Consider the following 23,365-nt stretch of genomic DNA (forward strand, 5'->3'; position numbering starts at 1 on the left):
TTGTGGTGTACCATACAAAAATTGGACAGCTCTACATTGCTCCAATGAAACGGTGGCAACGTGTCCAGTTATTCCGAAAAAACAGGCGACCATTTGCTTCGAAGTGCTTCGTGCGCGAACAACTTTTGTTGGATTTGTCGTCTGTCACGATCTCATAGACGTCTTTTAAAGTACCGCGATTGAATTTTTTAAACATTTATTTGCACCAATCGACACGAGCTTTTTTTGAGCGATTTTCAAATTATGCGGTATCTAACGCGAACAAATATTTTTGACTACAAAATGTTTATGCAATATTGAATGTATGCAAATGGAAATAATGCCCAACCATGCCTTAATCTCTCGGTATATCACATTTATTTTTATTTGTAGGGTTACTAGCAAATTTATAAATATCACACCAATCAATTCACTTTATTGCCCCTGGGTTAGAAGTCTTTAAGAATATATTTCTCCTGTCTAGTCGCCCCATTACAGTGTACATTCTGATTCAATCGAGCGCGTTCAGAAGAAATTTCTTAAATACATTAATTTTAAACAACATATTCCAGCTGCTTTATTTAATTATAATCAATTGTTATCTTTACCATTTTTTTTTTAATTTTCCAAAAGAAGAATCCTAATGGACCTCATATTACTTTATAAAGTAATCAATTCATTCATTGACTGTCGAGATTTGCTAGAGTTGGTGTGTTTCCGTGTACCTGGTCGACATACCCGCCACAGATCTCTTTTTGTTCTGCAAGTTCTAGGACCAACTATCGCATGCACTTGCCTAACCTAGGCTCCACAAATATGGTAATCAGTATGAGGATACGACTGATATTTAAATTCTGGACTTAAAAGTTATAAAACGAGTCTGATTTTTTTTTTCTCTCGCAATACAATTTTGAAACTTTTCTTAATATTCCTTTTTTGCTTTTTAACAAAGTGCGAACACGATTGAATTTAAAAAACGAGCGAAACACGGTGGCATAACATAGAATTTCATTACCAAATGTCGCAGCAAGTTGATCGACACACTGTTGTTGGTTTATCAATGTCGAAAGTCATAGAAAATCATCGCACGAAAATGTTCACAATTTAGTTGCATTTTTCCAACAAAATTAATTTTTCAAGTATCTGTAAACAACACAAATATCACTCGTATGAGAAAACGTTCTGAGTACGTTTACCATAAAAAATGACAAACTTTACGATGAAAATATTAGATTTGACATATTCACACTGGTGTTGCCATATCTCAAAACTAAAGTCGCAACCCTCGTATAGTAGTAGATGCTGAAGTTTTTGAATATCCACTCCTTATTTAACTATTTTGTAACATGTTTCAATGTATTAATTTTGTAATAGAGAAATACCACGTGTTACGGAAACCGTTTAAAATATATGAATTGGATTTAGAATAATTAATAATTAAATATTTTACTAGAAAAAACGCGAAACGTTTGGCATTGACAGTTGTGATAGTTGTGATTGATAGTGTTGAAGATTTGTGACGATGTTCTGTAAAAAATTTGAATGCTTATAAACAAAGTTAAAAATCAATTCAGTTCAGTTCAGTGCCGAAAATCGGCATTTAATATGAACAAACTATTATCTATATTATCTTTGCAAAACAGTGAAGTAGGTAAAAAATATATAAATAAGCTAAATTAAAATATAAACAAAGCACTGTCTATTCTCACTTAGTATTGTAAATACCTGTTCTGACGTAGAGAACATTTTTTCATTATTATTATAAAATACAACATATTTTTTTTATTACAGATGTCTAAAGAAAATTAATACTTTATTGTATTAATATATAAAAATACGACAATCTTTAGAAAATTATGGAACTAAAAATTGTACTTTGACGAGTTACCGACTTTTTTGGGTGGTGAACGGTGGTTTTAATACTAATGACTAGTAACAGAGGTGCAGCAGATACCGTGGGGTTAATCGTTTTAGCAAAAAAAAAAATTGTCGATACAAGTTTCTTTTTTATATGTCACTCTTGTTGGTACCTTAATTAATGATATAAAACCCATAGATCATCTTAAAATTAGTGTATTAAATTACAACAGATTTTTCGCTTCGAATACTTATGTCGATATCCTTGGCTAAGATAATTTGTTGTGAATGTTTGTTTTCTTCAAGGATCTACTTGAGAGATTGTAAAAAAGGTGGAATTATTTGCATAATGAACGCGAATCGTGACATATTAGGGGCGTGTCCAATGCAATGACTGCTTTTGCGGGAATTAAAAATAACTAATTAAAAAATATTTAATACGCTACTAACAAGTACTAAAAATATTTTTTTTTTACGGGACAGTATTTCATAGACCCTTATTATTTTAAAATGTAAATAAAAAGTTATATTCTTCCTACCTTCCGGATTCCATCTACGCGACACGCATACGCGGAGCGAGTGACTATTGTCCTACTGACATGTCCGTGCGCGTTCACACGAGGACAATGCGGCCGCGCGCGGTTGTGGGGGTTATCCACAGTCCGGTCCTCCAAATTTCTGTTCACATTTGGACAATAATAGGTCAATGAAAGCTTCCACCCCTTCCCGAAACTGTTTATAAAGACTTGTGTCTTTCTTCAGTTTCGCATTTCAATATCAATTTTTTTCAAACTAATTTGACGAAAATTTAATATTTCTTTACAATCAAACCGCGAAAATAACAAAACAAAGAAACTTAAAAAGCTTTCATTGTATCCCTCACTGCAGTATTGTCGATTTGTGATCAATCAAATACACATGGTCAGCACAATCACCTTTTTCAAATGTCCCAGTATAACAGTGAAGGAATACAGTGTTAGTTCCAAATTGAGACCGCGGATGATCCAGATCCCGCCTCGGAAAGGAAGAAGAACGTAGTAATACAAAGAAATGAAAGAAGAACGTAGTAAAAAAATGGTCTCCCTGGTGTAGTGGTCAAGACGCTTGACTCACAGACGGAAGGTTCCGGGTTCGATTCCCGGTGGGAACACAAAAATTAAATGTGATTTTTCTCAAGCCTGGTGTTCTGTGATGTAATTCACCACTGTAATTGGGCCTCCTGGCCTGTTGTGGTGCAAAAATAAAATGAAAATAAAAATAAAATAAAATCAAACAACGACACGTAACCCAAATACATGTAGGAAACATTAAAATAATTTGCCCTATACAACATGCACTCAAGCAACAGAAGAAAAACAATACGTATCTATACCAAATCACAGAGGAACATCAAATTATCAAGACACTACTAGCAAACCCTAACACAGATCCTAACATGATCCCAATCGAACTCAGGCGAAATGACTTCTCGTCATAATACTGCATCCTAGGTTAATCTTTCGGCGCAACTGCATCTAGCTGAAATGCAAGTGAAATTCGTAGTTGAGTAATGTGTCGTGTGCGCGTGTAGGTGTGGCCAGCCGGTGGGGTCCCTGGTCGGATTGGTCGCGCTGCGGGCGGGACTGTCAGCAGAGCCGGACCCGCGAGTGCCTGTCCGGCGGGGAGGGGGCGGGCTGCCCGGGGAGGGACTTTCAGGCGGCGTCGTGCAGCGGAGGCGTCTGCAAGGACGGGCGCACTGAAGCAGGTAGGACGATTTGATTTCCCTTCCGAGTAATATAATTATCACATCAAGGTCATACAAATAATAAAATTAAATGAACAACAAATAATAAAATAAAATTATATTTAAAAAATATATTTTTCTTACTCAAGGGCGCTTCACACAATCCACGTAACACAGTATTCGTCGGTTTATTGCGAGATATTTTTTTTTACACAGTATTTGTCGGTTTTTTGCGAGATATTTTTTTTTATTTTTTTTATAGAGGAGTTGCTTTATTATTTACCTTGCTTATATAATATACAAGGTTTATATTTCAAAAGTGGATTTTTCTGCAATTAAATTTCTTTAAATTTATCTAAAATGTTGGGATCAGGAGGGATATACTAATGTGGGATATACTATTGCAAGATATTATTAAAGTTATGTTTTCATACATAAATGTAAAAAAGTAATTCAATAAAAATATGTTCGTAGAAAAACGAGACGTGGTTGGCCTCGGTTGTTGTGACGTCAAGATTTGTGATAATGTTCTAAACAAATTTCAATGGCAGGAATAAATAAACATGAATCATGACGTACTAGAGGCGTAGCCAATGGAATGACCATTTTTGTGAGAGCTCAAAATTACAAATCTAAAATTGTTTTTCAAGCTTCTAATAATTAACAAAAACAATTATTTTTACTGGACAGTATTTCGTAGATCTTTATTACTTTAAAATTGTGAAAAAAGTTATGTTTCCCAATTGTGTAGTGGCATTCCAAAATATTGATTGAAATTCTACGAGTACAATTTCTTGTATTAGTAGGCTGAGAGGATAAACCGTCTCACACGTCTATCCTGGCATACATTCCTAGCTTCCTCCACATTCATGAAGTAATAGAAATAACTCAAGGGCGCTTCACACAATTTATGTAACACAGTATTTGTCGGCTTATTGCAAGATATTATTTAAGTCCAGTTGAATAAAAAAAATTGTTGGGTTCCCGTCAAATTTGACAGAATGCATTGAATGAAAAGGGTAATATAAAATCACCCATTTTGTCGAAAACATAACAATTCACATAAACGCCCGAAGGGCTTTTACAAGAATGGTTCAAAGATAAAACATAGAAAGTAAGAAATAAAATATAGCATTTGGTACATCCAAACACATATTCCTACATATAAGAAGATTATTTAAAGACAGTACGCCTGTTTTTTTATACGATGTTATGTATGTATGTATGTTCATTATTATATTTTGAAAAAAAACTGTTTTTTTTTTATCTTTAATTTATTTTATTATTGTTGACTTTATTTTTTCAACTATATACGAGTATATGTAGTAGTAGTGTATTTTTTATAGGCAACTTCTAAGTGACCAACATTTCTCAATTTTAAAATGATTTTATTTTGATATCCATAATGTACTATATCAACAGCTGACATCACTGTGGAAAATTTGTATTGACTGTTTTCACAATTTTAGTTTCTATATATTCGTATTTTCTCTGTGCAATATTTTTAAAAACTGTTGTTTTTTTTCCAAATAAATAAAAAAGTAACCTGTAAGAATCTAAAGATGATATGATATACATAATTATTATTGTAAATCATTTAAATTAGTAAATTTATTTACCTTTTAAACTTTTTTTAACTATATTTATTTATTTATATATACGCCCAATGAGCATTTTTAGGAACATGCTTATCGTAGGTACGTGCTTTATTTAATGACACCTATTTCAAAAATCTCGACGAAAACGTTTTAATCGAAGAATACAGTTCTGTTTGTGAGTTAGAACTATCACAAAAAAAATAAAAGGCAGAATTTAACTGCTCTATATTTAGCGAAAATACGTTCTGGTATTTTTGAGAAGGTAGCTTTGTAGTGCGATTCTAAACGCTGTCTAGGGGGTATAAATACGTTGAAAGAACATAAAATTACTTGTGAGCAACGCCTTTTCTACCCCCTAGAGAGCTTTTAGAATCACACTACTGCAACGGTCTGTAACCAAATGTTGTAAAACACTTTAACTTATATGTAACAGTCATTAAATGTTTAGAATACATAATGAGGAAACATCAATGAAAAAGCAAAATGCATATTATATATGTTGAGATATTGTAGGTATGCGGATGCCATTTTGGTACTATTTGCATCGATAATAAAAAGTTCCTCATTATCGTCATTCCCTTTCCGCACCTAATGATGTATAGGATAAGAACACAAAAATTAAATGTGTTTTTTCTCAAGCCTGGGTGTACTGTGCTGTAATTCATCATCATCATTCCCTTTCCACACCTAATGGTGCATAGGGCACTGCATAGGTACACCGATTGCAGCGTATTTTGATCATTTTTATTACATGAAGGTAAGATGATCAGTCTTATGCTTTAGGTACCAGTCCAGGGACTATGAAATATTCTAGTGTAAGAACACATTTTTGAAATAATACATTCATCTCAACCATGTCGGGAATCAAACCATGCATGATAGGCAAACGCGCTGACTGATACACCACGAGGTCGACTGCTGTAATTAGGCGTCAAAGCCTGTTGTGGTGGAAAAAAAAGTCAATAACAAAATTAAAATTTTAAAACAAGTATGATAAAAAATCAGACCGCGTTTCCTCTTAAAGGGGCAATATTGCTTTGCAAATTGGATGTAAAGTAGAAATTCAATTTTTGCAATGAAAGATCAGGAACAAAGTCAATACAGTGCAAATATTGAATGCGAACATGTTAGGTCATATATTTATTTACAATTTAGGAAAAATTAAATATTAACGCCTGATAAATATCGAAAAGGATTTAGTAAAATATGCTTTTGAAATTACATACATAATTTGAAGTAAAATTAATTTTGATTATTACCGTAGTTTGTGAATCACAATTTTCAACAACGACAATGTTACATTAATATTTTCAATACATGTATAATGAAGGTAAGACAATCAGTTTTATGGTTCGGGTGCCAGTCCAGGGACTGTGAAATATTTTTTTTATTTTTAATTTTTTACATATATATGGGAGTTGCTTCATTATTTACCTTGCTTATAATAAACAAGGTTTATATTTAAAAAAGTTGACTTTTCTGAAATGAATTATCTTTAAATGTATCAAAACTTTTGGGATCAGGAGGGATAAACTAATGTGGGCCCATCAGGAACTTTTCAACATTTCCTCTTGAGGATAGGAATTCATTTAACACTTTTTAGAAGAAGCCGGCCTGTTAGCAGTAGTCAACAGGCCTTCCGTTCCACTAGAGGAGTGTTCGGCATTTATTTCCCTACTTTGGTTAATTTTACCAATTGCCTGCATTAAATTGATCATTTATGATACTACCTCTCGTGTTAGTTCATTATTACCTATCACCAATGGGATGTCGCATAAATCTTCACCCAGGCTTCTGCATCGTGCCTCCAGCTGTTGTTTTTGAAAGCTGAAAAAGGAGCAATGAATCAACAGTGAGGAGTTTCATCGTCACATGGGCAACTGTCGATCTCAGAGAGCTTAAAGCGATGCAGGTAGCTCACGAATCCACCATGACCCGTAAGCATCTGGATTAACTCGTAGCTAGCATTCTGCATTTTTCTGAAATCATAGGCATGAAAAATGGTAGAGAAAATCATTTTGAAATATTCTAGTTGTAAGACCACCTTTTTAAATAAATATTTGAAGTCAACTATGTTGGGAGTCGAACCCGAGACGTCTTGCATTACAACACGAGGCCGACTTATACTTTACAAACCTATAGTGTTTGTTAAAAAATAAAAGTTTGATAAGATAAACAACTTGCCGGATTAAATACAACTCATTTTAACAAACCAACCACTTGATTTGAGAAGTTTGTCTCGATCTGTTTGTGTCACCCAAATGCCAAAGTTGAAAAATATATTTGTAAAATAAAGTGGATCTAACTCAAGAAGTAAATTTAATTGAGGTTTTTGCGCTAAGTTTCGAGACAAGAGGAAATTAGTAAATTATTTTTCATAGAATTACAAACGTTAATTGAATGTATGTACATATTATGTTCTCTTGATTTAGACTATTGTTTTCTTAAATATTCAGACGGTAACCAAATAAAAAATATATTTCCGGCATGGTTTGTTTGCAAAAGCCATTTTTCCGTCAAAAGTAATTTAATCTATTATATTCATACGGAAAATCTAGAATTTCTTTGAATTTCAAAATCTTTTTCCGCAAATATTATCTTCTCGCATATCACGTCATCTTTATAAGTAAAACATTTTACGCCGGTGCTTATTAAGGGGATGTTTCGCAAAAAGCCTGTCATGTGTCACGGCCCTTGCTTACAATTCATAGGCGGTATGTTTTGCGGTGGGGGCTGTGTGTTCCCCCATGATCGATCAATCACGCAACAGCATCCGTTATTAAAACAAAGCACAAAGCCACGGCGGACCACCCCTTCCTTCGTGCGGAACTTGTGTCGTGTTTATTCTATTATATGCTCTCATCTAGCAACCTTCCGTTCTGTCCAAGTTGTCGAATACAAATAGAAAATTTGTACTTCAGGCAGAATAGATTACCAGAGCTAAGGGATACTCCTACGGGGTCAGATTTGACTGGCGCAGCGCCAGCATTTTTATTTTATTCTCATCGGTGCGTATTGCATAGGAAATATAAAAATATATGAAATGGATTTAAAATAATTTATTGTATTTTCAAAATCAATATGGATATTGTGGAGAAATGTTTTCATACATAAATGTAAAAAAGAAATTCAATAAAAAAAAAAACGCGACGTGGTTGGCCCCCGTTTTTGTGACGTCAAGCTTCGTGATAATGTTCTAAACAAATTTCAATGGCCAGGAACAAATAAACATAAATCGTGACGTATTAAAGGCGTGGCCAATGGAATGACTGTTTTTGTGGGAATCCAAAATTACAAATTAAAAAGTATTTTTTATGCTACTAATAATTAGCAAAAAAAATTTTTTTTCTGGACAGTATTTTGTAAATCTTTGTTACTGTAAAAAAGTGAAAAAAAACATTCATACTTCTTATAATACATGCTTTTCGGTTGTATCGGCTTTCGGCATTATCAGACTTAAGATTTTAGTTCGCGACGTCTTTCTTGGTCGTCCTCGTTCTACGTTGTATATATGTTGTACCATTGTTTCTTCATGCATTCGTTCTACATGACAAAACCATCCTCAGAGACCTTTTCTTAATCTTATCAAACACACCTGTCTCAGATTTGCACTTTCGCCCGATTTCATCATTCGTACACCTATCATAAATTGATAACTCCACACATTTGTCTAAGATATTTACTTTGTTTTTATCCTTCTTCTGCCAAAAGGCATTCAAAATGTTTAATGAGATAATATTGTATGAAAATATTTGGTTTGACCCAATAAGGTGCTATTTATTCCATAAATATTTTTTTACGTTATTTAAAAGCCGAAAATTGGCATATTCTGAAAATGCAAGTAAACAACTACAAAATTTGCAAATAAAAAATAAAAACCAAACTAAACCATGAAATCACAATAAAAAATATTTTACCCAACAGTGTTTGAGTTTGTCCAAATGTCTGTAAACCAGAACTGGATTTCAGCCCCCGGGGAAGTTATTAAAATTAACACATCCAACAGAGGTAAACATATTTGCGATTGAAATATGGAAGTCTAGACATTTTTAGGGCGTATGATCATTGGCTGGTTTAAGAGGGCCTTAACACACTGTGTAACATTCACCACCCTGCCGATGTCGAAATCAACAGACGGAAGAATCGAAGGAATATGGATATTCAAATATCAGCAGAATAGTGAATGTTACGCAGTGTGTTAAGTGGACTCATTAGTTTTAAAGGCATCCCATATGTTTCTAGTATTTCTCAGAGTGTAGGTCCATACGAACTATCAAACGCTTTTTCGTAATCTACAAAGCAAATGGCCAAGGATTTATTAAGTTCCTTGTTCTCCTGTAGAAAGAATGTTGTGGATATGATCCGCACATGACTTAACAGGTAGAAAACCCGTTCACTAGTCTTTTGGGCACCTCCCATGTTTCCACACTTTGGTCATTAGTTGGTGTAAAGGACCAATAATGCCAGTGATGCTGCTCTTGAGAAATTCTCGATGTATATCGTCATCTGCTAGTGCCGTTCATTTTTTTAAGTATGACACGGCCTTTTTTATTTCAGCTAGTGTCGGAGAACCGTCAGGAATGTTGACTGCCCGCGAAATGCTTGATGCAGCCTCTATGAAAATATCAAGGGTGAAAGAAAAATGAAGGAGGCGGTTAAGTACTCTCTGGAAATGACCACGCCATATTTCCTTTACACGATCTGTGTCTGATTTGATTATTCATCAGAGTTTTTTACTGCTCCTGGTGTGATCGAGCGTTTATCACAGATCTTACGCGTAATTTGAAAAAGTTTCCGTGTGTCATTTCTTCGAACAGCTTCTTCCACAGTTGCAATTGTTAGTCTAGGTGACGGTGTTTATCCAGTATTGCAGAACGTTTAACACAACGATCCTGGTGTATATAGTCATATTTACGGGGGTCCACTTGGTTAGGATCATCTTCACTATCTCTTAGTACTTTCAATTTGGCGCGTTCCTCTATTACTCTATACTTTAGATTAATTGTCGTCCTGAAATATACAAAAACCTCAAAAATTTGAAGAGGTTTCGATCAATAAATTTCAAATTTTTATTTAAAATATAATTACTATTTTTAAAGTACGTTCTGTCTTAAAATCTGTAATACGAGATTGACAGATTATTAAGGAGATGAAACGTAGTCCTTGAATTCGATATTGTTTTGATTCGAAGTCTCGAGCATTCCACTAATTGCGAGAGTTCTATGAAATCAAATTACAGGTTTTGTTATCCTTTATTAAAAATATTTCGGATCGCAGTAAAACACCATATCATATATATAAATATATATATCTGTCTTGATTAAACAAATTTGAATTTTAAAAATATGGTTTAATTATGCATATCAAACAACATTGCAAGGTTAGTCATATTAATATTAATATTATCCACGACAATTCAAACACTATACAATACAATGACAAGAAAGATAAAATTTATATATTTAAATATATATGTACGTATGTGTATGTAAGGGTGTGTATGAATATGTGTGTGTATATGTATGTATATATATACATACTTGTATGTATATATATACATACTTGTATGTATATATGCATGTTTATGTGTGTATATATATGTATGTATGTGTGTATGTATATGAATGTTTATAAAGGTGCACACGTGTGTGTATATACTATATGGAGATAAATAAATAAACATACATATGTGTTAGTCTGCCTTAGCACGGGTCTTCTAATAGGCATTACTTTATAATATATATTTAAAAATATATATTTATATTTATATATATATTATTCTTGCTGGTATTTAAAACGTTGTTTTAAGAATTTTATATTATTTTCGTATTATAAATTTAACAATTGATTCACGTAAAGAAGAACACATTTCGGAAGAATCACGGTGTTATACACTAGTGTATTAAACAATTAAAATAAATGATAAAAAAAAATTACTACAATTAGAAAATGAAACATGAATGTTAATTAGAAAACATACCTTTAATAATAAAAATTAAAACATAAATATAAATAAGAAAATGTATTATTAATAATTGAAAACTGAAACATAAGTATATTTTTAAAAAACATACCGATGAGAATAAAAATTAAACCATAAACATAAATTAGAAAACATGTTATTTATAATTAAAAAATGAAACATAAATGGAAATACTTATTATAATATAAAAAATAAAACAAATGTTGATCACAAAATGCAATAAATGAAAAAGATATAAATAAAAAGAACTAGAAGATATTTGACAATTAAAATCAGCACAATTTTTTGTCATATAAATAATTTACAGGATACAAAAAAGTCTACTTCTCATCCACCTGCTCATCATTTCCTTATAAACATTATAACCAGACGCTTTTATATCAACCCTGGGGCCAAATAGTGTAAAATGCCTCTGAAATAAGGTAGTTTTACTTTGAGGTACCCCAAAGTTTATGCTCATTGCAAATCTTGATTCAATATTTTGTTGTGTTCTATTTTTTACCAAAGGCCAGAATTTTTTTAGATCCTCCCTAACATAAAGCCGTCTGACAGCTAGTAAATTTGTTGTTTCAAATCGAGTATGGGAGGGGTAGGTGGGTGGCAGTTTTATCATTATTTTCAATACTGTTTTTGGAGAATTGCCAATAGTTCTAAAATTGCTTCAAAACAACCATCCAATTATTCTAGATGACGTAACCGATTGGAACAGTGAAAAATATACTGATTTAATCGCTCTGTAATCTTAAACTCCTCGAATGAGTGGAGCACATGTATCAGTTTTTGTCAGAGTTTTTTGGTAGTCACAGAAATGTAAGATTCCTATGTAAAATGGCTCTCTATTTCCAAATATTTCATTTTATGTACTCTTTTTAAGGGAGAGCAGGTACACGGCACTTTATATAGCACAGAAATTTGGTTTTTACAACATGTATGAAGCATAACATTAAGCGATGTGACTGGTTGTGGGTAGCTCCACTGAAGCTAATTGTTGTATAGTTTATTTTTTCAACATTAAAGGAAAGTAAATTTAAGTGTAACCACTTCCTCACCATTTTCATTACAGGCTTGGTTTTTAAAAAAAAAATCCTTGAGCATTTATCGAAAATAACTTCGGTATCATCGGCAAAAGAAATAATCGCTTTGCCAAGTCTCATGTTACAGAGATTATTAATGTACACAATAAATAGTATTGGAGTCAGCACGCTACCTTGAGGCTGACTTTTGCTTCTAGTTTTTTTCCTATATCATCTATTATTTTAGTATGTGATGTCAGATAGTTTTCAAGCCATTTTAATGCAGTTCCCCTTACTCCTATTTCTGAAAATGTTTCTGTGTGTCCAGAATTATAATACTAATTTATTTTTCACACAAAATAATAGATTACATTAATAACTTTGAAAAATTTTAGTCCCAATACTTATGTATGAAAGTGAAAGATGAAACTAGCCGAGGAAGTATGATAGCAGAGTAAAAATGTTCGAAGTTCGATGTCTTAGACAAATGAGTAGAAAATTAATGCAAGGCAGGGTAAATCAGGTAAGAGTGCAAATATGAGATATATATAATTGATAATATTAAATAAAGGTTATTTGGTTGTGTTGAACGAATCGATGACGAAAGAATAGTAAAACATAGATATCCAAATGGTAGAGTAGAACAAGAATAACCAAGAAAGACCAGGTGTGATCGGATAAACCAAAATCTCAAGTCCGGTCATGTCAAAAGCAGACACAACCGAAGTGCATGTATGTCAAAATGTGTGAATATAGAAGATAATAGGAATGTACCCGTATGTCAGAAAAGACTAGTGTTGCTGTTCATTTCTGCCTACCTAAGTAAGACCCTTGTTTTCGAAACATGAAAAATATTGTTTCAACTGAAAAATGTTAAAATTAATATTTAGAATGTAAATATACAATACAGGAATGTGATCAAAATAATCGAAACATCTAATGAATTCTATTAGAACCTAAATTAGAACGGGGTCTGATCAAAATAAGTTAATTAAATTATTTGTAATGGATGCCTACATAAATATAAGTATCGAGATCAATATAAATATTATTTTTTTGGGTTCTTTAGATCTCACTGAAATAACATTAAGTCGTACATAAATAGGGGCTCATCCTTTTTGTATTGTAGGAACAAGAATTTCCTCATGAATAGAGTATTGGAATATATACACGAAATAATGATTGATCTTTTTCAGGATCATCTCTAAATCCCCTCTTTCAATTAATCCTTTTTGATATGAGATTTGAAGTTCATTGTGTACTATAAATTAATGTTTATGTATGTAAATACTATTTTTATCCATGAATAATTTGATCGATTTTTTTAATTTGATAATGACATACTCATTTTAAAAAAATATTTTTAAAATGGAACTTCTGTTTAATAATTGTCACTAACCACTGTCCCTCGCAACATGGGTAATTTGCATAGAAAAAAGTAATAATTAAAATCATTTTTTTATTTAGATTTAATATAAACTTTTTCGGATTAAATTGGCCCTTTGCCAAATGTTCAAAACAAATCAAAATGTACCATGAAAAATATATTGGGTATTAAAAATTTTGGTATTATGGAACATGTTTCCGTCTTCGACAAACAGATTTTTTTCAAAGTTCAAAATGTGGCATGAAAACACTTTTCCCAGGGTCTGAATTTTACCGGCTATTCAGCATTCACTCTGATGATGAATTTCTATAGGATTGTTCCTTTACTCCTAGACTCTTAGCATATGGAACAGTTCTATGTAAAAGTTACATCAATAGCGTTTCTCCTTTATAAGTGAAAACAATAAGAAATGCTGGTAGCTTTTTGATGTCTCTTGTCTCTTCATCCCTCTGCAGTCTGATCGTGCTTCTCCCAGACTAGACATTTACCTTTATCAAACACAACACAGTGCTGGGAGCAGTAAGGGTGCAGAAAGAATGCTTGTTGTTGATCCATTATCATCACAAACGTGACTGCAAGTGACGCGAAGATACATACATAGATACGTAAACATTTTTAAATAACAAATATTTTTGCCATGTAGGGTAGGTATCACCCCTTTGAGTCGTCTTTTGATTTAGACAAGAAACGGCAATAAAATACTACAATACTGTTTTCAAAATACATTATTTTTTCTTACTAATAATATGTAATATTTTTAAAACCAAATGAATTTTAAGTATTTATCTTTGTTAGTACGTACGTAGGGTGTGGTGAAAAAAACACTTTTGAAAATTTTAGAGATGCGAAACGTTTAAATAAAGGTAAAGTAGTAAATTTTATTAAACCTCGCAATGACCGGTCGTAAGTCCTGTAAATGCCAACAACTATTATTATTATTTTTTTGTTTTTTTTTTAAAGATAAATACTAGAGTTCTTATTATTTACTAAAATATTTACATTTTCAGACCATTTCCTAAAAGTCGTAAATAACTTGTGCTGGAAAAATGGAAATCGCTTTGAGGTAGAGTAGGATTTAAACCTCGGACCTTTGGCCCGTGAGTCCACAATACTACCACGGGACCACGACCCGATTATATTTCTTCTTCATCTCTGTTGAAATGCCTGTCTAAAAATTCATTCGTTTTTGAAGAAATATCGTATTGCTTATTACGTCACAGTAAGTCAATCCAAAACTTGTAGACATAAATACGCGTTTCTTAACATCATCTGATTTTAATTTAAAAAAAAAAAAGATTTTCTTATTCTTTCAAATCCGTTTTCAACATGAGGGTCGATATATGCTTCATTTTGTGTACAAAATTTATAATTCCAATAAGTGCGCAGAAACTATAATATGTAATGCGTACATTGAATAAAATAAAACTAACTAACTTAGAGTCAGTTGGACAAAAAAAGATGTTAAAAAGAGTTCAAAATTAGGTAATTGTTGCGTTTTCAACAATTTTTATTTACGTTTGAACTTTACTCTAGTGCAACTGGAGGCTTATTCTGTCAATTTCGTTTCGTAAGTTCGTTCGTTCGTCATAAATCCATCTCATTCTTATGCAATCATAACTATATTTCACTCTCGTTCCGTCTCATACGATACGAATGAATTTATGAAAAGATTTATTTACAGCATTAGGCCACAGATCCTAAATACGGCAAAAAGAAAACATATCGGTGTGATGTCTATCGGGGAAAGGAAAACTGGAATATAACCCAGACTGTCACTTTTAATTTAGTTTATTTAACCCCCTTTAATTGTGGGATTATTATTATTTTGAATATTTTAAGTAATAAATATTGAAAAACACCTTTTATTTCCCTTTATTTTTAGGTATGCATATTGTATTGAGTGTCTGAACTTACTAATTCTTTTAGGGTGTTTTTTATTTTCTTGTCTCTGTTTTATATTTTCCCATAAAATTACATCTTAAAGGGATAAACTGTGTGATAGGTAGTCACTTGCGTACCTACTAGGTACATTAAAATATCCTACCTTTTTAACAATTTTGCTATTGTTATACTCAAAATGTGATGCAAATTTTAGCTTATCATCTATTTTTACCCCTAAATATTATATTTATCTTTATTTTCCCCGTGAATGTTTAGTTTATTGGTCGTTAAATTTTGTCTTTTGACGTTGCAGTACCGTCTCTTGAGGGATTATATGCAGAGTCTTAACAGTTAACTAGGGAGCTGCAATGAGGAAATATATATATATATATATATTTTACATTTTTAAATTAAATAAAAGTCTTTGAAATATGGTACAATAACAATAACAATAAAAAATAATACTTATTAGTAACGAAAAAATATTTAAAAAATTGTAATTTTGAACTCCCGCAAAAACGGCCATTCTATTGGCCCCGCCCCTAATACGTAACGATTCATATTCATTTGTTCCTGACCATTCAAATGTGTTAAGAACATTATCACAAATCTTGACGTCAAAACTATAAAGGCCAAACATGTCGCGTTTTTCAAGTGACGTATTTAAAAAAAATATTTTTAATATGAAAACATTTCTTTACCATATTGATTTTGAAAATGCAATTAATTATTCTAAATCTGGCTTTCGCAAACGAGTGGAGGCGTATATATAAAAATAAAAAAAATCTGGCTTTATGCACATATGGGACCCGACGACCCGCGCGCGCCTTTTTTTTCCGCCAAGATTCTCGTCATCCATCTTTGTTTGTTGGCCGGGGAACGTTCACTTTTCAAATTGGATCGACAGAAAATTCAGTTAGTGCGCATTTGCAATGTTTATCTCGCTTAGGCCCTCCGTAAGGCGGGCGGATAGGTCACGCTGCATAATTAGTAGCAGTAAAGTTGTCAGACGAAAGGGAATACTCGAGACGTCAGCGATGACTTGATTTACCGCGCAATTTAAAATATCGAGTGTCTCCTGAAAAGCTCAATTTACTTCGCGCTGCAGTATTTCTCACTTTATGTACTTCTAGATTCGATGGGCTTAGCGAAGATTGAAACGGGCATGTAAATATTTAAATTGTGTCTGGGTAGGCCGATGTTTTGAATTTTACATATTATGTAAGTCCTCGACTTTCGCACATAATTGGTTCCTGAAAATGCGCGCGAATGTTGGATGTTCGAAAGTATCTGTATAAATTTGTCAAGAGCTTATTTAATACATTTTTTCAATCACCCAACTCATAGGTAATAAGGATGCATATTCTTCATTGGAATGACGAGATGTATGAAAGCTTAATTTATATTTTTGATTGTCAAATTCTCATTTTCATTGCGTATTTCATTTACTAGTTGTTGATCAATTAAGCATTCATTTAACAGAGTTACTGAGTGAGATTTAATCAACTATTAACATCCTTGTTGTTGACGTCTCATTAATTAAGCTATCTATTTCACCTGTGATAGTTTCCAGAGTTTCTAAAGAATTTATAAAATCATCCATCATTTGTAAGCATAGTTTTTTTCTATAAATATTGCATATTGTATTCCTTATCATATTATTATTTTCCTCATATAATATCGTTTATAAGTAGCTATCACTATTTGATCGCCGAAGCAACTGCATGGAAGTGAACATTTTTTTCACTATCGATAAAAACCTGCAAAAAATATAATTTCAAAAAATGTACGAAACTGCGAATTGTACGAAAGTAGTATGTGCGTAAGTCGAGGGCCGCCTATACATTTATTTATTTAAATGTACAATACATTACACTACTGCCAATTACCATATACATATACTAAATAATTAGGTAATTACAAAAACAAGTGGAAAAAAATTACAATAGATTATTAGGGTTCAAAAAAACAATAGTAAACAATGACAATAAGTCATTAATACCTATGTATTATGATACATAGAGAGAAGCAAGGAAAACATCCACCTCTCTCGGTAGGCTGTTTAACAGACCAATCATTCTCCACAATGGCTTCATCAACGGTAAATTTTTCCTGTATTCTGGAAGAAAAAATCACAGTTATGCAGAAAGCGGCCAGCTACAGAAAAGTGCAACTGAGATAATGGCACTTTTATGAAAAAAGTGAATAATAAAATCTACACAACAGTTGGAATGTTTTGTATTATCATACCCTCAATTTTAAATCATAAAATAAAGTGCGTCACTTTAATTTAGTTAGAATGCAAGTTTAAGTAAACAATTGTAAAGTGCTTTCGAGGTGATTTTTCACAAAAATGGCGCTATGTAAATCAGCCAAATGTTATTATTATTATAACCGGGACAATCTTTCCCTTCATGTGCTCAACATGTTCATTCCATGTAAGCTAAGAGTCCACTAACAGTCCCAAGTACTTTTTTACAGTCGTTTTTTTCCTGATAAACATCGCCAATAAAGACATCAATTGTTTTTTTTTCAGTTTCAATACTGCAGAACAGCGTTTTGTTGGTATTTTTAGTAAGTACCGTATTGTAATTAGTTACCCACGAGTCTAAAAACTTTTCGGTGGGCACAGTTTGTTAGAACGGGTTTATTTTACCCACTTTTATATTATATGCATTTATTTATTATCTTTTAACAGTCACTTTAAAGTATAAAACCGGTATTTTTTCAGTTCTTTTTTTTAATTGAAGATCTTCCACGTTAATGATGGTTGCGGGAGATCATTGAACAACCTTGGAATCACGCGATTTAATGTTCGTTCCCCGAAGTAATTTGTAATTCGGAGAACAACTAGAGATGTACAGCGATAAAATTACCCCTGTAATGTACGGTAATTTTACCAGATGTTGGTAAAATACCGTGTTTTGCGGCAAATTTCGGTAGGAAATTAATACGATGAATAAGTTTTAATTTTTGAAGATATAACAAATACCTGTAGCTTTATTTAAGGGAGTGTTACAAGACATTGAAAGCCAGGTTTAGATCCGTCGAGTGGTTGCCCAGATTTATTATGAGTATGGGACGTTCATGGTCATTCGTCATGCGGTTTTTTTTTCTGTTAAAAGGGTTTTTTATTTTTATTTCTTTAGGAAAAACAACAGTTGTTATCGACTATGTTTTGAGTTTGTCCAAATTTTTGTATGCAACTTCTGGATTCAACTCCATATGGAGCTGTTAATATTGACGTATTACAACAGAGATAAATAACTTTTCAGAGAAGCGAATATAGAAGTCTAGGCATCCACAGGGCCTATGACCTGTCATGGCTGGTTTTAGTGACCACTTTTTACACATTCACTATATTTGAACATATATATTCCTTCGATTCTTCCGTCTGTTGACGTTTGTGAAGTAAAAGAACTGAAATCTTTATTGTTGCTGGTGAGATTTATCTGATTGAATTATTTCTCCTGTATACAAGGTAACGCATGGATTAAAAATATATATATATACTTCTTGGACCAGGAGGATTATCTACAAGTTTTGAGTTTGTCAAAATTTTACCACTTAAACCAGCCAATCATAGGTCTTAAGCACTGTGGATGCGTAGACTTCTATATTCCTTCCTCTAAAAGTTATTCATCTCTGTTGGAATATGTTTATATTAATAGCTCTCTAGGGGGTTAAATCCAATCTTTGTCTACAAAAAATTTAACATTAAGATAAATCCAACCCGCAACAATAAAGGTTTCAGCTCTTCAACTTCACAAACATCAGTAGATAAATGAATAGAAGAAATATAGATGTTTAAATATAGGCAGAATGGTAAATGTTACACATTGTGTAAAGTGGCCACTAAAACCAGCCAATGACATGTCATAAGACCTGTGGATGCCTAGACTTGTAGATTAACTTCTCTTAATTTTTCTTCATCAGTGTTGTAATACGTTAACAGTTACTGTGTAAGAATATATAATGAAAAAAATAGTACATACATCCAGTTGAATTTTTTACAAATATGTATAATGAGAGAATATGTGAGAGAACACACAGTAAAGAGAAAAAATAATATAATATAGAAGACGAGAGAGAAAAAGAGCAAGAAAGGATGAGAAGATCGAATGAAGCAGAAGAGGAGAGGAATTTTTCAACTTTTTCACATCAGAACAGCTTTTTTATGTATGAGTTTTTTTTGGCAACCATTGCACCGCTGCGCTGTCTTGATTGTAGATTTTTTGAGGGAATCGATTTTTTTAAACAAAATATCATCATAATCTTGAAATATAATTGTAAAAAAAAAACAACTTAGAAAAAAGTAGAAAAAACTATTTTTTCATTTGTATTTCGCAACTTATAAAAATGACGTCATCTTTATGTCAGTAAAAAGTTTCTGCTCTTCAACTAACATATATGTTCGAACTTATCTAAAGCTGTGCGTTTTTAAAGTGCGTTCGTGTGTGGGTGCGTGGATGGCTCGGAGTGTGCATGCGGTATTTTTATTTGTTTTAATTTATTACCAACGATAACCCCCATGGAAAACGCAAATATTAACAATTATTATTTTCTCACTTGAATTTCTTATTTATTTATTTTTTGGTCACATTTAATGTTTATACCTTTTGCATAATTTATGAAAAATTATTTGGTCTTTTTATGTTGAAAAATTGTATTTTTAATACTTATTATGTATGACTGTATGTTTTCAGAATAAAAAATAAAAAAAAAGATTTTTTTACGAAAATTCTTCATGTTTTTCGGTAAAACTACCGTAATTTACGAAAATTATCGTAAAATTACGGTTATACTTATACTATACGCCTTTTGGTATAGTGTAAAATAAAGTTAAAATAACGTATTTTAACATCACAAAGAACGACGACCTGGAAACCATTTATTTTTAATCTAGGGTTGATTGAATGATTCATTGCTCCTCTTTCAAAATAAAAAACACTGTGTCTTTTTAACATTCAAGCTCAGTCTGTTTAGGAGCAGTTATTCTGTAATTTCTGTTTTTGTGGTATAAAATGAAAAGTAGTTTTAGTGAGCATGTTCCGCCAACTTTTATGTAGTAAAGAATTTAACGTTCAATTTTTCAAAAGTATTCTGAATGTGTATTGCAATTTAATTAAATTTTGGTAACTCTCTGGGGGGTAGAATAATTCAGCCCTTGTCTCTTGTACACAATTATTTAAACACAATCAAAACATTATTATAAAAAATAAATAAAACAACTTTGTTTTTAACCACTAATTTTTATTTTTCACCGACCGGTTTCAAAGCAAACAAGCTTCTTTGTCAAGGTTTACGTAACTAATGAATTGATTCCTTTTTATTTTATTTCTATCATGTTCACTAAATACTACACGTGGACCCAATAAATCAAGTGTTTTTTTTCTTACACGGGTGGTAATCTGATATCATTATTTTCGAAGTAAGCCAGGAGAGGACTAAAAGAAATATTGTTTATTTGGTTATTAATTATTATTTTCTTTTTATGAATTGCTTATTTAATTTCTAATATTTCTAAGTTGTCTAATTTTAATTTTTTATTTTCAACATGAAGTACTTTTAATCCAGTGTCTTTATTGAAGTTATGATTATTTTCTATCAGATGATTTGCGAATTCAGAAAAATTATTATTATTTAAGCATCTGTTCTTTTACTCTAATATTAAAGTTTCTTTTAGTTTTTCCAATGTAGATTGAATCGCAATCATTACAATTTAATTGGTATATTCCAGATTTATTATGTTTATGGACTTTGTCTTTGTGATTTTTTAACAATGTTCCAAAGTTGTGTAGAAAGCCGGTTTAATGTTTGATGGTAGGGAATTTGATAATTGTTTTGAAAAAATGTCATTTATAAAAAGAATCCGCCTCCATTGTTTACGTGGGTTTGCTTTATTTACTGTGGGAGTCGAATATAAATATTTGTTTACAAGTTTGCGTTTTTGTTTTTGATTTAATATTTTATCAATTAAGTTCTCATTATTATTAGCAATCTTTTTTATTGTATAAGAAAATAATGATATCATATTACCACCCGTGTAAGAAAAAAAACACTTGATTTATTGGGTCCACGTGTAGTATTTAGTGAACATGATAGAAATAAAATAAAAAGGAATCAATTCATTAGTTACGTAAACCTTGACAAACAAGCTTGTTTGCTTTGAAACTGGTCGGTGAAAAATAAAAATTACTGGTTAAAAACAAAGTTGTTTTATTTATTTTATTATAATGCATAACCACAAAGTTAGTGCTCCAAATATAAACTTTATACAAAACATGATTGTTTAATTTTTGTTTGTTTGTTCATAGTATCAACATCAACGCCGAGTAAATTTGTGTTGTAGTTTTATGGTAACAATGTTGTCCTCCGAAGTCAGATAAATGTATCAACACATTTAATTGCTCGGAGCGCGTGCGCACAGTGTGCTTGTTATGAAAACAGTTTTAATGAGACTCATTTTGAAGCGTTACTGGAATAATATTGACTCTCCCAAAACATTTATGATGTCATGACCAAAAAATGTCAACTTAATGTTTGTTAGTAATTATTTCTATCTTATAAAAGCAGATTTCATACGATCGTTAATATCCTCACGATATGGCAGCACGATACAATTTGAGGACGTAAGATGGATTGATTTTTATTATACTTTTTTTAAATTTTTAATTAATGGCAGGCAAGCGCACGAACAAGTTCACCATGTGGCCGACTGACCTGCGCTCGATTTCTCGAGTTGAGTTAGCCGGCGACATTGTCTAACTGAATTTGAGTTGTATCAAATTCAACACTGTCTTCATCTTCAGATAAAGCATCTATCACATTAGCGGAAGTGGAAAGACTCTTTTACCAATGATAGAATTCTTCGGGAGTGACTCCTGTTTTGCATAACTTTAACAAGTCTTTTTTAACGCAGTTTTTCGCTGTAGTGAGGTTTCATTAAGGCAGATATTTTTAATTCAATGAAAACTAGCTAAACTCACATAATAATTGTTTTTACTTATAATAAAAACTTTAGATGTGATATTGTTTTAGTAACGAAAACTAGACAAAGACACTTAACCGTTTTTTTCTTGTATATTCATTATTAACAACATAAACTTTAATTGGAAAATAATCAGTTGAAATCATTTAAGTGATTTTCTTTGTAAATATTTGAGAAGAAATGCTATATATACGTTTTTACTCGCTCTACAATTGTCTGAAACTTAGTTAATGGCGGTTATTACGATATTTCATTTAACCGATTATATTAAAATAAAACAAAATTAAATATCTGTAAATAGAGGGGAAAATTTTGTAGTTAGTGGTATTCATAACTCAAATATGCCAAAAACGTAGTTAACCGGTTTTTCTTGTATACCCACGATATATGAAGCCTCACGATTCAAGTGTCAGTCGAAGGAAAGTGAAATATTGCATCGCAAAACGACGCATTAAAACAAATTTTATATAGACTGCCCGGAATTATACACAGGACTTCAGATATGGTTGGCACGAGGCGGGCATATCTTCACCCGATTTAGTTTTTAGTATTTTATTTATTTATTTATTCTATGGCACAGTACCTTATTAAATGCAGTATTTTTACCTGAGAGTGGCCATTAGGTCGAAAACACAGGTTCAGGGTTTTTCTTTTATTTTAAACTAGCGCACCCGACAAACGTTGTCCTGCCCGAACGTTGGCTTGCCTGCTTTTAACTGGTTAAACAAAGGTTTTTTCGCAAGTAAAAACACTCGTTATTTATTTTTGACTTTTTTGAGCTACATATTTATATATTCGTAATAAGAGTTAGTTTTTTGTTTTATCTTATGTGATTGCCTAAGAGTATTTGTCGTGCTCAAATCAAAATTGTGCGAAAATAACTGCTCTAGTGCCATAATCCAGGGAGAAAATAAGTTTAAAAATTCTTTACCAGGGAAATATTCGGCGTATGG

At 32.0% G+C, this 23,365-nt stretch overlaps 1 protein-coding gene across 1 annotated transcript in view; it reads left to right on the forward strand.

Moving 5' to 3' along the window:
* Positions 1-3,406: 3,406 nt before the first annotated feature.
* The window catches only part of LOC148283035 (netrin receptor UNC5C-like), a gene marked incomplete at its 5' end in the record, with an annotated part of 35,184 nt that continues 15,225 nt past the window's right edge, over positions 3,407-23,365 (forward strand). Inside the window, one exon of the mRNA XM_088224142.1 lies at positions 3,407-3,580. Coding sequence (XP_088080268.1) covers positions 3,407-3,580 — 174 coding nt within the window. The remainder of the gene's footprint in view (positions 3,581-23,365) is intronic.

The sequence above is a fragment of the Micrasema longulum genome, unplaced genomic scaffold (genome assembly GCF_059751315.1).
Source record: "Micrasema longulum isolate JH-2025_06_02 unplaced genomic scaffold, ASM5975131v1 h1tg000268l, whole genome shotgun sequence".
Lineage (NCBI taxonomy): Eukaryota > Metazoa > Arthropoda > Insecta > Trichoptera > Brachycentridae > Micrasema > Micrasema longulum.